Below are 18,297 nucleotides of genomic sequence, written 5' to 3'. Positions count from 1 at the left end.
TCTTCAGGCATTGAGTAGTGTTTGAAAAGCTGGAGCTAGACTACTCTTCTTTGACCAATTTGGTATCCCCTGTAAAAAGCAATTAGGTTTTAAGGAGAGTATGTCTACAACTGATGCAATCACGCAGCTTTTTTATTTTTGTATCCTGAAGGAAAAGGACAGTTTGTCCCCACGCTTAGTCCTAAAAGAACCTTTGCGCCTCCCTTACTTAAATTTGTGTCCTCAAAGTCCGAGGCTTTTGCAGAAGCTGATCAGATTTGAGGGCTACTGTTCTCAATCATGCAGCTTACTGACATTATTCTGGAGGGCTTAGACATTAGAAAACCTACAATCAGCATTTTCATAGATTTATCAAAGGCTTCTGACTGTGTGGATCATCAAATTTTGATCTATGAATACAAGGTATACCACTCACTTGGCTCTCAAGGAAGCGTTAGAAAAGCAATGCTTAGAAGGTTCAAATTCCAAACAGAATTAAATTTATTTAGAAATGACTCAAAATCTTATTTTATTTATTTTTCTGGAAAAAGATCACTCCAAGAGTACAGTGCATCAGTAATATTAAATGAAACAGTTATTGATGTGGTCAATAAGACAAAATTCCTGGGAATGCATACTGATAGAATGCTCACTTGGAACACTCATCTGTCGTAAAATAGGTTGTAGTGCGAGGTACAACCAAGCTCCCTCTCTAATTTAGGTTATAAGTAATTGTTTAGTCCGAAATTAGATCCAAATGTTTGTTGTTATATAACATTGAGTAAATTTAAAATTTTTTTAGGTCTTACACTTGAAATTTTGTTGGAAAACCTATCACTCAATATGACTGACTCTAATGCATTATTGGATATGATGGAAGATTATAGCGGTGAGATATTTGAAAATACAACATTCCCTTTCCTAAATGACACCAGTGATGACTACAAGTATCAAACATTCAATGCAACAAATACAACCTTTAATCAAATTTTCGAAGTAGGTATCAATGGAACTAAAACTGACAAGGAAAAGGCGACACTCAATCAGGTCATCATCATTATAGTTGGTAAGTACCTAGTTTTATTAAATATAAATGTATCTTAATTTGATTAGCAATAACTCTTGTAAAAAAAATGTTCAGTTCTTGTAGACACACCCAATTTTTGCAGGTTCAAGTTTCAAAAAACAGAAACATTTATCGATTTGTTCCAAAATTTTGGCCAGTTGATATACATATTATAATTGTATATGATGATACATATCTATTAAAACTCTTTATAGTTTTGGCTAATTGAAATGGTAAAAATTAGAATACGGAATGGGAAATGTGTTATCTTACTACAGTGTCTGGAATCTGATGCTGTCACAGACTTCACTCCTGGAATCTGGAGTCATGTTCATCTGAAGAGATTTAAAAAAAAGTAGGTGATGAAGAGGCTCAAATGAAATCTTTAATTCGTTAGACACCTTGACAACAAAACATAGAGTGTAAAGAATTATTCTCAATATCTCATCAGGTGCACAATTGAGTGCACTACAATGTTATAGACAAGATCTCTAAGCACGGTGGAGCAACCAAATTTTCTGCACAAAACATAGTTATGGTGGGAAGGGTTGATTCAATGTGAATGTTGAGTTTAGCTCCAATTCCTCTTGCAGCATATAGAATCAGACACTATCACAAACTTGAGTCCTGGAATTTGGAGTCTTGTTTATCTGAAGAGATCCTAAAAAAGTCAGTGACAAGAAGCTCTAAGTAACTCTTAATTACATTGTTTCCTCATCAGAGAACTTGGTTTTATCTGTGAGCTTAATTTAAAAAAAGACCACTCAACAGTTTAATCATTAGTTTTGTGTGCTCTCACATTATTTGACTTCAGAAGGTGTTTGTAGCTGTCAAATCAAATGAAAATATCTTTATTTAGAGAATGTATTTTTAAGACAGAGAATAGTCACATCCAATAGAACAGCAGCATATTTAGGAAGTATCTGGAAGCAAGAAATCGTACCCCAAACCGTTGTATTTTTTCCCAAGATAAAATATTTATAACGACCTTGTCATATTTCCAAATATACATTGCCAATAAGAAACGATAAACAAAGGACAGTACCATGAACAAGTCACTCAGCTGTTTATATCATGACATATTTTTGTAAATTTAACTGTCATGGGAGACATACTGATCACATTTGTATTATGTAATGTACTATCTATTCCTTAATGAGTTCAGCTATCTTCAATTTTTTAAATTCACCCTCAAGATTTCATACTTAAAATGTTACGGAAGATAATCCTTCCCCATTGTACACTGCTATATAGAGGAATAAAAAATATCAAATTAATTTTTAAGTCATTGTGTGTTTATTAATAGTAAATTTCACAATATTATTATAGTTCCTTTAGATTATACATTTTGTTTTAAACTAGCCAATCTATTCCTAAAGCCTACAAAAATGTTAAAATTAAAACTTGTTTGATACTGGCTAATTAATTATACTTTGCTAAATTGAAAAATTGAATAACCAAAAATGTATTTAGTATAAAGGTAGTATTATGAAAGAAGTAATACTCTAAAATCATAAATCTATAGAATGTGCAATGTAATATGTATGATATTCTTGATTTTAAGTAGAGGCCAATCCCATTTTATGCCTTGTCCTACCCCTACTCATGGGTCTCAGGCCTGTGCAAATATCTTATCAAACAGAATAAGGAAGGGAGTTGGTACAGCACAAGGTTAATGGTACTGATAAAATGTGCTACAGTCAGACAGAATTTGAACCTCAACTCAGATATAAATCAGACATCTTAAACCACTAGGCCATCAACACTTCAATATAAACATGTGTAAATATATCATTCATGAAAAATCAAGTCAGGGTTATGAGAAAAACGAATATAAAACAGCAGATCTAGATTAACATTGCTCATATATCATTTAGAGATTTTATAAATTGATAACCCATGAAATGTATTCTCTTCTTGTTTCAGTGTCGATGACAGTTCTGGTTATTTTAATAATGTTAATGATAGAAAATGTGAAAAACATGGTTAAAGGAAGTCGTCAAGCCTACTCATCATTTGGTTTGCAAAGAGCACAACCCAGGCGAAACAATCCAACTTTGTGTACTATTCCAGAAGAAGTAGAGATGGTACCGACAACATCCTGTGATACCACTAGACCTCAAGTAAGTGAGAGGAGGCAGAGGACTACTCGGTCTGGAAAGACAGTTACATTCGCTGATGAAACCATTGTAGTACCAGCTACCCCAAAACAATTAAGAACTTCTGATACAGAAAGGAATGAAATACGAGAAAACTCTAGTGACTTCAAACCATGAAATTGTAAGTAAACTCATAAATTTTAAAACGTGGTCCTTTACAAATAATCACATCTCAATTACAAATCTAATTTATAATTTACTCACATGCATTGTAAAATTTATTTTGATTTACGGTATGTGTCATTTTATATGTGTGTTTGTGTGTGTGTGTGTGTGTGTGTACATATATATGCCCAAGTGTGTTAATTGCGAAGGTTATTGATGCCATCTCAAGTAAATTGAGCTTTGTCCGTGAATAAAATGCATTTGTGATGTTGGCAATTCATAATTAACCAGTTGCAAAATTCTAAACGAAGAGGAGGATCAGTTAGTTGAATATTTTTCACTTTTTGCTTATGGTAAGGAAACATTTTATTGTTACGCAAAGTCCTCCTTATCATAAACTAAGACACTGAAAATCGCCTGGAAAGGCGTTGTGTACTAAACACCCGGACTGCGTTGAGTAGCCACGATAATAGCTTCTTCAATATTGACATTGTTCTGGGCAGGACAATCACAGTGAGTATTAATACTTGGATGGTTAGCCGTTTATCTTAAGGTACTAAATGTTCCACTGATAGTTTTCGGGTTTGGAACTCTGTGGTTAGGAAAACGTCTTTGGTATTCTGCAGTAACAGCGATTGCATTTCTGTCACACAAGCCTAAGATAAATATCATGTTGGCATATTCTTCTGTTGTAAATAACAAAGGCATTGCAGTCGTAATATTATGCTGCAATTTTAAATTACACTAAACTAATAAACAAATATCCAGTTATTTGTATTGTATTGCATTGCACTCTTTGGAACTATTACAGACTAGATAATAAATATTATCCACTTCTCACAACATTACATTGTTGTTCAGCTGATTTGTGATACCAACTTACCAAATCATAATTTACCATGTTTGAAGGTTAAGTAACAAAGATGCTTAGGTACATGTTGTAACTGTTTGGATAATCTTGAACAGCAGTAGTAGTTTCTTGCACGGTGAAGTGTTGGTAGTAAAAATTGAATAAAAAACTATTATTTAATTGTAATTGCCTTATTGTACATAATTTTCTTCAGTATTGCATTTTCTACAAGTTTTTCTGTAAAAATTTGTTTTTATTACCTATTTAACAAATTAATTGTACGTTAAACATAAAAAATTGTTTTACGAATGCTCTTTTTTGTGTTTTACATAGTACAAACAATAAGACAGATACAGTTATGGAACAAAATTTATTCAATCTATCATGTCAAAACCATTATATAAATTGCATTCGTCTCTAAATCCCTCTTCTCAAACTGATCATTTAACCTCGGGTACTAAATTGTGTGTGAAATCTGTGGTTAGTAACAAAGCATTTCCGGACCTATGTTAATATGAACTTTTTTCATATTTTTTATAGTACAATAAGCTCAGAAAGTGCCGGTAACACTACCCAAATCACCTTGTATATATATCCAGCAGAAAATGAAGTCCACAAACATTATAGATGTCATTACTGAAGATGATAATAGTCTAGTAAGCAAGAGCCAGTTTTTATTACACAAGCTTAGTTACAACTTAGTTTTTCTTATATTGATAGTGGAATTTCCTTTGAGAAAGAAATTGATGGCCAGCTACTTTAGTTTTCATGTGGACTGAGGTGGTTTGATGTGAAATGGGTAATTTAAGGGATAAAAATACTAAATGGTCCATTTTTTACACATAAAAATGTTATTGGCTTTACACACTTATAACTAACCATCAGAACCCTTGGTTATATATAGTATATGTGAAAAATAGTTACAGTATATCAGTGTCAGTGAACAACATAAAGATTAAATTCACCATGTTTAGCCAAACAAGTCTATCTTTACCTCATTAGCTGATGCTGATTTAAACTTTTATTTACATGTACATTAAGGTCGCCATCGTTCTACTTGTGCTGTATATACTATTATGGTATTAGCTTGCTTTCCGTTAGAAATTGATTATACTTTACAACTATAAGTACCAAACGCCAATCTTTGCTGTACGTGGATAGATATGTGTGTTATGCCCCTGTTTAGTTTTTAGTTATCAATTACTACTAAAAGGAAGTTTTTAATGGCGAACTGTCTAATCCGAAATTTTCATTATCTAAACTTTCGGTCCCATCAACTTCGGATAATCTTGTTCCTAGTATTTTATGGTTGGTTGGTTATAAGTGAATAAATATATAACCCGACACATCATTTGGCATAAGTGATCTTTTAAATATCCTCCTATTTCAACCTCCACCAAAACCAGCACAACTGATGATCAATTTTCCTCTTAAAGAAAGTTCCTCTATTGATTTCATGAAAAATTATAATGTATGCTCATACAGTACAAATCAGTTCTCTTCTACCGTACTATAAGGTGGAAGCAGGTTCACTACAAAGCAAGAAAACAGGATTGTATTACATGAGTATCACAAATACAGTAAAAATAAATTTTAAAAGAATTATACTATTTTCAATACTGTGTTATTTATGTAACTACATTATTTTCTCCCATCGAAAATGAAACCTTTTATCATCTCACAAGGTATGCCTTAATCGATCTAACAACACATCACTGTTAAAAAATCCAGATGTAAACAATGACATACTCACTGTACACCCTAAAACTATAAATTTAATACGTAATCAGGGACTAAAATATACAGTACTTTAAATGTACTTTGGTATTGCTATTGTTTCTCTTGTTTAAATACTCTAACACTGTTTTAAAGAAGACAATTACAGTGGGTCAGCCATTTGGCTTACTGGAGGTCAATAATCAACAGTCAATTATCACATTCTTTATTGTATGAACTTTAAGAATAGTTACATGTCAAGTATAATAATAAAATAGGAGTACATATGTCAATGCTAAACTTAATTTATTCAATTAGTTGTCAAAAGGTTCATCACCTTCTCCAAGGGTAGATTGGTTGGCTGGGTATGAAGTTCTGAAGACTCTTTTTTAATTCATTCCCCTTCAGAGCTTTAAATGTAGGATATTCCACAGCTCCTGCCAAATGGTTTCTTACCAAAAAGGCATGTACAGAGATATGGCAGTATGGACCCTGTTGTACAATGTGTGTTGTAGTTATGTACCGCTTTACCTGTAGGAAGACTTAATCTTTCCTCAAGAGTACTGTAGTTATTAACACCAGGCCTGTACTCAGACCGGATGTTTCGGACAATTGTACCAGAGCCTGGGCTCTCAGTGGGTGCAGGCCAGGTCTCGCCATACAATTCTATTTGAATGGACTGCGTCAATGGACAAGAAAGCTTGCTAATCATGACGGGCCTGGTCGAATATCTTTTTCAGGGGCCGCCAAAGCTGAGTACAACCCTGATTAACAACCCTCAGGAAATGGAGAGAGTGCCTGTGCAATATTCTCTAACAAAATTTTATTTCCAGCAGTTGTAGAGAATTTTAACAACAAATACAATAACTTCAGAAATCTAATTAATACATTTACAATATGGGTATCTTAGCTAGTGACTGCAAATACAACAATTTACTTATCAGAGCTACAAAAAAGGTTCTTTCCAAACAAGCTGTTCTCCGTGCTGCCCATCAAACTTAGTTAATCATCAATAATTCATCTTATTAACTAGACTACAAATGATGTTAAAAAATGCAGTGATATATCTGTTTCACTAAAAGTTATTTACATAGAATCTACTTTTATTATTTCTAAACTAGTTATCTAATTTAGAATTTAATGCCATTTAATGAACATATGTTATTATAATTATTGGTTTTGAATGAAAGCTCTTGATAACAATCATAAATTAATTCTCTTCTTTATTTTTTATCTTAAAAATCTAATGAAAGACAACTGATTATGAATTTTAAAGACAACGTTTGTTCTTAAATGTTGAAATGGTGGTGTTTAAACCATTCTGAATGCGAACTTTGACAATTGAAGTGTTAGATATGAAATTCTTATAATTATAAATCATGTATTCAAACCAAATTCTGTCCTAAACTGCTACAAAACTGTTAGGTGTTCTCCATCAATGTATCACTGTTTCCATCTGACATGTTTACATTGTATTAATTTTCATTATTTGAGAATTATCTAACATCATTGATTAAGAATCTGTTAAGTGATTCAATGTATATTAGGATGTTTACAATATATCGAAATTCTGAGTAATATCCTAGTTAAAATGAACACAGTAAGATAATCCTCTCTATGTAGGTATAGAAACAGTGTGCTTATTTATATATGTATACACACAATAGGGTGCTAAACGTCGAGAGATAGTTAAACACACTATATTAAGAAAAAGATTCTTATAAATGCATGTCCTAAATGCTGAGTCTGGGCATATAGTTCAGTCTACCTCTCTGTTCTTTTTTTACATTAGTGTTTTTCTATGTAACTATGCAAGCTATAAAATTTAAAAATTGAACATATGCTATAAGTATAAATTTTTTTAACTGGAAAAAAATAACACTTTTCTTGACAAATTCAAAAATGGGGTCTTTTTTAAACTTTAGTGTAAATTCCATAAAAATCTCACATTCCATAAAAAATGTACAATAATGTAAAAGCCAATGCCATGGATTACAGGACTGTGCAAGACTCTTGTCAAACACAATAAGGGTAAGAGGTAATGCAGTGCAAGGTGGACAGTACAGACATGCTTCAAACACAGGTAGAATTTGAACATGACCTATTGCTACATAGCCAAGAGCTAATTTGCATTGTATAAATACGCAACCTAGTTTTTCATTAAATCAATAGGGAAATTTCCCCCAAGAAATAAATCATTCATCAGTCACACTATTTTGAAGATGGAAAAACATGCTTCCTTTACACGTGTGTTAACACTAGTGTTGGTGGGGATCGAAATGGGATGGTATCTAAAAGGTTAAAAAATATAAAACCATGATTTCTTCCAAATATTTTTTTCTTAGCTTGGCATTCTTAAAACCAACCACCAGATATGTAATAATAGTCATATCATTGTTAGCCAATAAGATAAAGAGACCGAAAGTCACCATTTTCAGCCATACAGTCAGACTTTATATAGTTGGCTGATGCTGATTTAACTGCATTTACAGTTTGATGGTAAATAAAAAACTAATAACCCATACTTAAAGCCAGATACTTTAGACCTGAAACCCCTAACGCTACCATACTGGCATGATGCTGACTAAGCTTAAACCTCTGGTCAATCTTGCACAGTGCTACGCAAAAAGCCCTACCTATCATAGTTCAAACATTTATAGATGTATTAATAATGGCTGGCTAAAATTGAATTTACCTCGAATGTTTGTAAAACGCTCTACCTGTAACAAATATTTATAAATTCTGATTTCGTACTATTTGTGCTTGGTTTAAATTAGTACCTGCAATAGATGATAATTTATAAATTAAAAAATAATAAATCTCAACATTTAATTTAACGGAACTTGAACTGATATTTTTTTAGGATTGATTGGTGGAAACTTCATTCAAAAGAGAAAAATGCATTAGACTGGACTACAACATTTTCAATATGCATTTGTTTAAAAATTAATTTTCACTAACACTTTTTTTGTAGAATTAAATGTACGAGTTCTGTATCTGTGCTTATGTGAGAAAGACAAAAGGTTTGTTGTAGTAATAAATATTGTATAGGTTAACAATAATACTTATAATATTATATATTTAATGTAATATAATAATGCCCATGGTCCTTATATGTAAATATTCAATAACCTTGAATAATTTATACCTTACAGGACCATCGACTGTGTCATGTGTAAGCTGATGAGCTGTCACAAGGCATTTAAAGTAGGTAAATTTGTGCAATTTTGTAACAAGGCCAAAATAAAAACGTCTCATTTTACAAGTGTAAATGTTTAAGTACGGTATGTATATGAGTTATAGCTTCATAAAGTGATATGTTTTAATTATGTCTTAAAAAGATTACACTATTTATTAAATACACGTTTTTAATAAAATGTTATAAATTTTCAACAGATTTCATTTGGGCCTTATAACAAAATTCCTCCCAAATTATACTTTAATTGTCTACATCTCCTTACAGAAAGACCAAAATATTTTCTTTATCTTTCAGGGTTATATATTTAATATTTAATAGTTTGATTTTAATTATCCTAACCAAACACTGACTATACTATCTTAAGCAGAAACAGTGGAGTTCTTTCTGAAGTTAGGCTTGCTACATGTTTCTTGTAGCTTATACTGCATTCAATTTATTTCTTCAGTGTTTTACTATACAGGGTGTATATTATGTCTGGAAACACCCAAATATATCCTTTAATAATTTAAATATAAATTTGAAACCTCTTACAATCGTGATAGAGATTGGGCATCTACTTTTTGGAACAATGTTTTGTTATGTCACACCAACGGGGGACGTCCTGCCGAGGGTATCGTGAATATTCTTAATGGAAGCCTATACCTTGTGATACATAATTTTAAAGGTAATAGCTTACTGAATTGAATGCCACAAACCGCATCTCAAAGGAATTATTCTATCAGAAAATAGAGCATTTTTAGTACTGAAAATTTACTGATGTTCAACAATATAATTTTAACATGGTTCTTGCCACAAAATGTGTTACACTAATTTTTTAGCATTTTTTAAATGTTCAATTAAAATAAAATAAACAATTTATTTTTAAGCTGGTTTCATTAGTACAAATTTACCAGTTTTTATTACAATGAATAAAACTTATGAGTCACTTTCTCTGATTACTTATGAATCTGTACTTGGTGTTTTCCAGTCAGCAGGAAGGTTTAAAGAGACAAAGGTCACTAGCCTATGAGAAACATTATTGTGTTATTAATCATCTGGTCTACAGGTTTCAGTTTGTTGAGCATGGAGCTTTCACTAGACAGGTCTAAGCTTGGGAATTACAAATGGACAAAGGTCATATCATTCCTGTCGAGTTAATCAGTGTCTCTGAAGCATTGCTGTCAACAAGTTATCTAATTACAGTAGTTCAGTTTTTATTTGGCATTTTAATGGAATTGTCTGAAAGAGAACGAATTACTCTGTTGATGATGCGAGGATATGGCGATCGTCAAAGATCTTATCGGGAAGTTTGTAATTTGTTTAATGACACTTTCCCAGAAAGGAATCCCATAAGTGTTTCAACAATATCAAAAACTATTGAGCGTTTTGAAATGACAGGGAGTGTACGTAATCGGCCAAAGTCGGGTAGGATACAATCTGCAACAGATGAAGAACATGCACTAGATGTTTTGCAAACATTTATTGAAGACCCACATACATCGCTCAGAAAAGCAGCACAGCAACATGATATGCACCCTATGTCTGTGAGTAAGATTTTGAAAATTAATAAATACAAACCATTTAAAGTTCATTTAGTCCAACAGTTAAGTGAGGATGATTACGACAGAAGAGTTGAGTTTTGTGAACTTGTGATGCGCAAATGTGATGACAATAGAGATTTTCTGACCAACATACTATTTTCTGATGAGGCAACGTTTTTCCTAAATGGCAATGTTAACAGGCACAATTGCCGTTACTGGGCTAGTGAAAACCCACATTGGATTACTGAGTCCCATTCACAGCAACCACAAAAACTGAACGTATGGTGTGGAATTTTAGGTAACAAAATTGTTGGACCCTTTTTCATCAATGGAAATTTAAATGCCGAACTTTACTACAATATGCTCCAAAATGAAATAATCCCAGCTATTCAAATTGCATCAGGAGAATACTTTGATAATGTATGGTTTCAGCAGGATGGTGCTCCACCCCATTATGGGAGACAGGTAAGAGAGTATTTGGATTTAAGGTTTCCTCATAAATGGATTGGCCGAAGAGGAGAAATCGAATGGCCTCCAAGATCTCCGGATTTGTCACCAATCGATTATTTCCTATGGGGTCATTTAAAATCCAATGTTTATAGAAGAAAGCCTCATAATTTGGAAGACCTAAGAAACAGGATTATAGAGGAGATTGCTTTGATAACTGAAGAAATGTTAGGCAACTCTGTCGAATCATTTTACACAAGATTGGCTCATTGTCAAACCGTAGAAGGAACACAGTTCGAACAATTGCTTTGACACCAAATGCAGGTAAAACGTTTGTTGTAAGACTTTTCTAACAGCATACATTATTTTTTATTTGTAATAAGAAATCAATAACATAAGTATTTCCATAATTGTACTGTAATAAAAACTGGCAAATTTGTGCTAATAGAACCAGCTTAAAATGAAATTTTTGTTTTATTTAATTGAACATTTAAAAAAATGCTAAAAAATTAGTGTAACACATTTTGTGGCAAGAACCATGTTAAAATTACATTGTTGAACATCAGTAAATTTTCAATACTAAAAATGCTCTATTTTCTGATAGAATAATTCCCTTGAGATGCGGTTTGTGGCATTCAATTCAGTAAGCTATTACCTTTAAAATTATGTATCACAAGGTATAGGCTTCCATTAAGAATATTCACGATACCCTCGGCAGGACGTCCCCCGTTGGTGTGACATAACAAAACATTGTTCCAAAAAGTAGATGCCCAATCTCTATCACGATTGTAAGAGGTTTAAAATTTATATTTAAATTATTAAAGGATATATTTGGGTGTTTCCAGACATAATATACACCCTGTATTACTCAAATAATTATATATTTGTTTTATCAAACCGAATTAAGTTTTATAACCCTTGCTAAAAAGGGCAAAAAGAACACTCATTTACAATGTGGTTCATTGTTTGACCAACCATTCTACAATCAAACAACTGATCTCCTGCCTGTTACTACTTCAATTTCTAGTACTTACAAGCACCAACTAATATACGAGGAGGATCAGTGTAGAAGTGCTTAAGTCTTGTTTTCCATCAAACTACCTCAAGAGGAGTTTTCAGTGCAGTACAAAAACAAAATACTGATCTGCTTCAAAACCCAGTTCATATGAAAACATTTTTAGAAAGGCAATCATATAATCAAATTATTTCTCAATTTGATTATATAATAATTTGGCAATTCAAGCGAAATCCGAGAACACTTATCATAAATTCAAGAAGTTTTTTTTTATTTAGGAAACGACTTCTACAGTGTAACTAATTACATGGTTTCATTACCATACGAATAGCAGTAAATAAATTATATATTGAAAGTTTGAATTGTATAAAGTATATTAGGAAGTAGAAACGTTTTACTGTAACTTAATATAAATTATACAGACAATTTACTATGTTGTGGGGTTTTAGCTTGCAAGTAAATGTTTGATAGTAATTAAAATAACATTATGTTCAAACAGTTTTTTTTTTTCGTTTAGTTTCTATCTCGTTGTCGAGGTTATCTGTTCCCTTAGTGCTAGAGTGAAAACTTCTATTTGTATGTTTTTGCTGATCTTTAATTTTATTGTTACTTTTTCAGGAGGTGGATATAGAAGCAGGTCCCTCAGGAAATGATCATGATAATATTCCTTTCATTGATGAAGAATAAACAAAAACTTTCTGGTTTAAACTGAACATGGATCATGAGTCTACTGTGCTGTTGATTGGTCTACTGTTGTTTTAAATGTTACAAGTTTCACAATGATATCTTTAAAAAGAGCTTGTACAATCAATAATGACTGTTGGCATATTTTTTTAATTCTTACTAATTAAAACTAATGCATTTATACAAGAGCTACAAACAAAAACATCCAGGAATAATAGGAACAACAGAACAACAGGAAAAGTGAACAGAACATTCAGTTCCAGTTAAAAAGACCTATTGTACAATTAAGGAGTGTTTAATTGATTTAGGGTTAAGTAAGTTAAGAAAAAACTTTCCTCTGCAAAGAGTATATCTTTTGTCTCTGCCCCAAGCTGATACATGGTTCATTTGTCATTTTATTGTTTATTTGTCTGTATTTTTTATGGTTATATTTATAATTTTGGTTTTATAACATACTGTTTTGTGTTTAATTATTATATGGGGCTCATTTGACTTACAATGACTACTTTACTTATTTGCTGACATTTTGTTATTTATATATTAACTTTTTACTTAAATATTTATCTTTGTTTGGAAGATAAAGAATTTTTTCATTTAATTGTTGTTATGTATAAAGCATACAAGGAATTATTATATCATGCTCAGGTACAACTTGAGTACTACAGTTATTGTAAAATTGTGTGTATTAATAAATTGTTTTTAATTAAATTGATATTCACTTATTGAAAATATTCCAAACATTGGTTTTGATAATATTTTATTTTACACAATACAACTTAAATAGATTAAATATTGAAGTCACTATGATGAACTTGACATACTCTTGGAAGATCTCCTCACTTCTGGCATCATTCATTTTGAAGTAAGGGTTTTGATAGACGATTAATAGGTTTCTAAGAACACATTATCCAAACCAGGATATAGGCTTATGCTTTGAATTTATTCACGACTAAAATGTAACTAATTTATAATAAAGGTGCAAACAAATTCTTTTATATCTCTCAAACAAATAAAATTATCTATTTAACTAAACAGTTGTTCAAATAACCAAAGTGGACAATTAGCCCTTAAAAAATGTAATGTCTAGATTATTTAAGAAAATACTATACTCTGTAGCTACTAATAGCAATAGATTTCATTCATACATAATCTAATATGGTTTCTTTTCCTTATTGTTGGTTAGTGAGAAAGAGTAATGGCAAAGGAATTATATATCGTCACATTTTTATTATTTATTTGCAGATGCCCTTTGTTAGATAAGTATAAAAACAAAAAATTTTATACTCTCGTCAATGTGCTCATCAAAAAAGCAAAGATGCATATTTACCGATTTTTCAGTTTTTTAAACTATTTAAGGAAATTAGATAAAGCAATCTCTACTCATATATAAATTATATCCAATAATATACTCCATATTGTGACTCTGTGCAATATTTGAGTTACTACATAATAAATAATTAATGGAAATTAATGTACTAGATAGCAAACTATTCAGAAATTTAAAAACTGGGAGATAAAATCAGCATTCAATTACATGATTTGGGACCGTCTCTAAAACATTCTAATGCTCTCAATTGTGAACCTGATAAGACAATGAGAATACCTATTCATATAGATTTGTAGTCTAGGTGTATCTGATGTTGAAACACTTTTTTGGATCTACTGTATTCAGATGGACATTGACTCCAAATTCCAGGGGTCAAGTCTGAGACAGTGTTAGATTTCAGATGCAGCACTAAGAGTAAGGTAAAGTGGAGCTGAACTCAACACGTATTGAATCAACACTTCCCACCAGCTACGTTAGTCCACTCCATCGTAGTTCACTCAATTGTGCATCTGATAAGACAATGAGAATATCTATTCATCTAGATTTGTAGTCTAGGTGTCTCTGATGTCGAAATACTTCTTTGGATCTATTTAGATGGACATTGACTCCAAATTCCAGGGGTCAAGTCTGAAACATTACTCGAAGATGAATAATCACCATTTGAATGAGGAAGTTAGTCAAACCCTGTCCAAAAAACTGAACCAAAAGACAACTGAGGGAGCCAGCCAAACCCTGTCAAAAACACTGAATGAAAACACAACTGAGGGGGTCAGCCAAACCCTGTCAAAAAAACTGATAAAACTCACCATGACTGAACAATTAAATTACAATTTGGAACAAAATGGTTCATCTTTACAGTTTGATACATCCATCAATTCTCCACTCCAAAATCCAATTCAAACTGTAACTCAACATTTTTTTAGATAAGGCATTCGAGGAGAACGTGGTCCAGAACTTTCCTCAATTCAAATCTGACCAAGACAAAATCTGTAACGAAAACATAAACAGGCTTGGCAAAAAAGTTGAAGATAGTCAAACAAATACTTTCATGTACCACCCAGCATCTACAAAATCCCACACAGCCTAGCCGTTTTTCATCAAAATGTGGACAGAATTGGAAATAAGATAGATAGACTTAATCATTTACTTTTAATATTAAATCCGCATTTCGTGGTTCTCATGAACATGGGCTACATGCAGATACAATTTGTATAGTGAAACTAATTAATTATGACCTTGTAGTTGCATTTGGTAGAAAGGATCATAGCAAGGGAGGAGTGGCCATATTTAAATCCAGTTTTATTGACAATACAACAGAAGAAATTTTAACAAATGAACACAGTAAAGAGCTGGTTTTTGAAGTAGCAGCAGTTAAGGTTCAAATTCATAAGAACAATTGGCTGTATATAGTTGGTCTGTACAGACCGCCAAGTGCTTGTTTAGACGAAGAGCTTGAAGCATTAAATGACTTACTAGAATGTTTACCAACTGACAACAGCTCACTTTACATTTTAGGAGACTTCAACATTGACTGCTTGAATAGGACATGGGAAAAAGAAAGGTAAAATAACAAACTCAATGAAGTAATTTTATCTTATAACATTCAGAGGATGTCCCTTCCACCAACAAGAATTACAAATAATTCAAATCTCATCAATAGACCTTTTTTGCTCTAATATGCCCTTAGACCATACTACAGTTCAGATCATGAATACTGGAATTTCGGATCACACAGGCCAATACTGCAAAATAAAAATTTCCTCAAAATGTAAGGCCATATCAACATCAACTTATAGGAGCTTCAACGATCAAAATTTAAAACAGCTTAAGGATCTATTAGAAATCCAAACATGGGACAGAGTGAGGGATGCAACAGATGTAGATGAGGCCTGCTCTCAGGTTATAAATACTATCACAGTAGCAATTGAAATAATTTGCCCGGAAAAAAGTCTCGAGGTCCAAGTAACAATAAAAAGAAATACTTTGACCCAGAAGCGATTGTCCTTAAAAAGCGTTTTCTAGATGCCCAGCAAAAGTACATCCTGAGTGGTAAGGAAGAAGATAGACTTGCAGCTAATATAAGTACGAAGACATATGACCAAAAATTAATAAGCATCCGTAAAAACTTGAATGCACAATCAATATCTGAAGCATCGAACAAAAGTAAAGCAGTTTTGAAAATAGTAAAAAAATGAAAGAGCTCCAACAACTTGTTCTTCCACCCCTTCTTCTCTAAACACCAATGGAAAAAAATTTGAGGCTAATCATTTTAATGATTACTTTTCTACCATTGCAGAGAAGCTTTGGCAGAACATTGGACTATATCCAAGGACAACCTCAAATATATTGTCATAATACCCCATGGAGAGTACGCAGTAATCTCGAAAATCTTACAACTATTAATTTTAAAGAAATACTCAAAATTTTAACCTCATTGAAACCTACACTGTCTTCAGGTATCGATAACATTCCATCAAGACTACTAAAATATTGCAAAGAAGAACTTTCTTATCCTGTGGTTCAAGTAATCAACAGATCTATGGCTGAAGGCATTTTTCCCTCCTGCTTAAAGATCGCAAAAGTTTATCCATTACATAAACAAGGCTCCAAAGAGGCAGTCCAAAACTATCGGCCCATTTCCTTACTACCCACTGTTTCTAAGGTGTTTGAAAGGGTAGTCCTTAATAGACTCATTGAGCACTTAACACAAAATGATTTACTAGTCAAAAGGCAACATGGCTTCATATGAGGCAGATCTACAAATACAGCACTTGCAGATCTTGTGGAGTTCATTGTAAATAATCTAGATGTTGGAAATACTGTTTCAAGTGTATTTTTGGATCTTAGTAAGGCATTTGACTGTCTTGGACATGATTTAATTCTATCCAAATTAAAAGCCTTGGGGGTGCATGGTGTGGCAGCAAAATGGTTTTGCAGTTATTTGTCTAACCGATGCCAACTCATTGAACTAAAAGTAACCAAAAATGGAGAAACGAGAACCGTTAAATCTGAGAGCACCTATGGAGAGAGGTGTCCCACAAGGGTCTGTCCTAGGACCAGTCCTGTTTGTGCTCTTCACCCTTGACCTTCCAAAATATGTTCAAGACTATAGTTATGCTGTAATGTTTGCTGATGACACAGTTTTGCTGTCTTTTGATAGCACCACAGAGCTAGAAATCAAGTTTTATATGTATTAACTTAGCACAAGAATACTGCCATAAAAATGACTTCAACGAAACCTAGATCAAACAACTTATATTGGGAAGAAAGAAAGACGAGCTATCACCACTGCCAAACTTACAGCAAGTCTATACAACAAAACATCTGGGTGTAATTATAGATAATTGCTTGTCATGGACTACCCATGTGGATTTTTTATGTAGAAAACTGGGTTCAGCTTTGTATGCAATTCGAAGAACTAGAACAATTTCCACTGTAGAGGCAGTTAAAGTCACATACTATGCACTTTTTAAAAGTCGTGTAGGATATGGAATTTTGGTTTACGGAGGCACATCAGGAGGGAATCTGCAGAGAGTTTTAGTTCTACAAAAACGTGCTGTAAGGATACTCGCTGGACTGAAGCCAAGAGAGTCATGCAAGGATGCATTCAGGGAATGGGGAATACTTACAGTACCCTCCATCTATACAATTGAAGTAATTATGTATGCTGTACAAGAGAATCTACAGAGATTTATCCACATCCACCAACATAATACAAGATATTCCCAACAGTTTGCCCTACATGCACATCGCCTAGCACTCTTCCAGAGAAAGCCATTTTATGTCGGAGCAAAGTATTTCAATGCCCTACCAACAAGTCTCAAGAATAGTCTACCAACAACTCTAAAAAAGTAACTGAAAGACTGGTTCATTAACAAATCCTTTTACTCCATTGACGAATTTTTGTACAGAAATTATGAAACTCTGTAAATATTTAACATTGTATTGCTTTATTCTGATTCAGTTAGATTTCAGATGCAGCACTAAGAGTAAGGTAAAGTGGAGCTGAACTCAACACGTATTGAATCAACACTTCCCACCAGCTATGTTAGTCCACTCAATTGTGCATCTAATAAGACAATGAGAATACATATTCCTCTAGATTGTACGTGATTTTGTAGTGTAGGTATCTGATGTCGAAACAATGCAAGGAGTTGGTTTTGAACTTCTTTGTCGCAGATTTTTTTGGATCTCTTCAGATGGATGTTTACTCCAGATTCTAGGACTCAC

The 18,297-nt window shown here is 32.7% G+C and overlaps 1 protein-coding gene across 1 annotated transcript; it reads left to right on the top strand.

Annotated features, from left to right (window-relative positions):
- The first annotated feature begins 785 nt into the window (after positions 1-785).
- Positions 786-13,443, top strand: LOC124369055. The gene is made up of 3 exons (XM_046826755.1): positions 786-1,045; positions 2,972-3,325; positions 12,675-13,443. Exons 1-2 carry the CDS (start codon positions 823-825, stop codon positions 3,319-3,321), a joined length of 573 nt encoding a protein of 190 aa, XP_046682711.1. The 5' UTR covers positions 786-822; the 3' UTR covers positions 3,322-3,325; positions 12,675-13,443.
- Positions 13,444-18,297: the final 4,854 nt, after the last annotated feature.

This window comes from Homalodisca vitripennis, chromosome X (genome assembly GCF_021130785.1).
Source record: "Homalodisca vitripennis isolate AUS2020 chromosome X, UT_GWSS_2.1, whole genome shotgun sequence".
Lineage (NCBI taxonomy): Eukaryota > Metazoa > Arthropoda > Insecta > Hemiptera > Cicadellidae > Homalodisca > Homalodisca vitripennis.
Note: the sequence above shows the minus strand (reverse complement) of the source record. Positions and strands in the feature narration are given on the sequence as shown.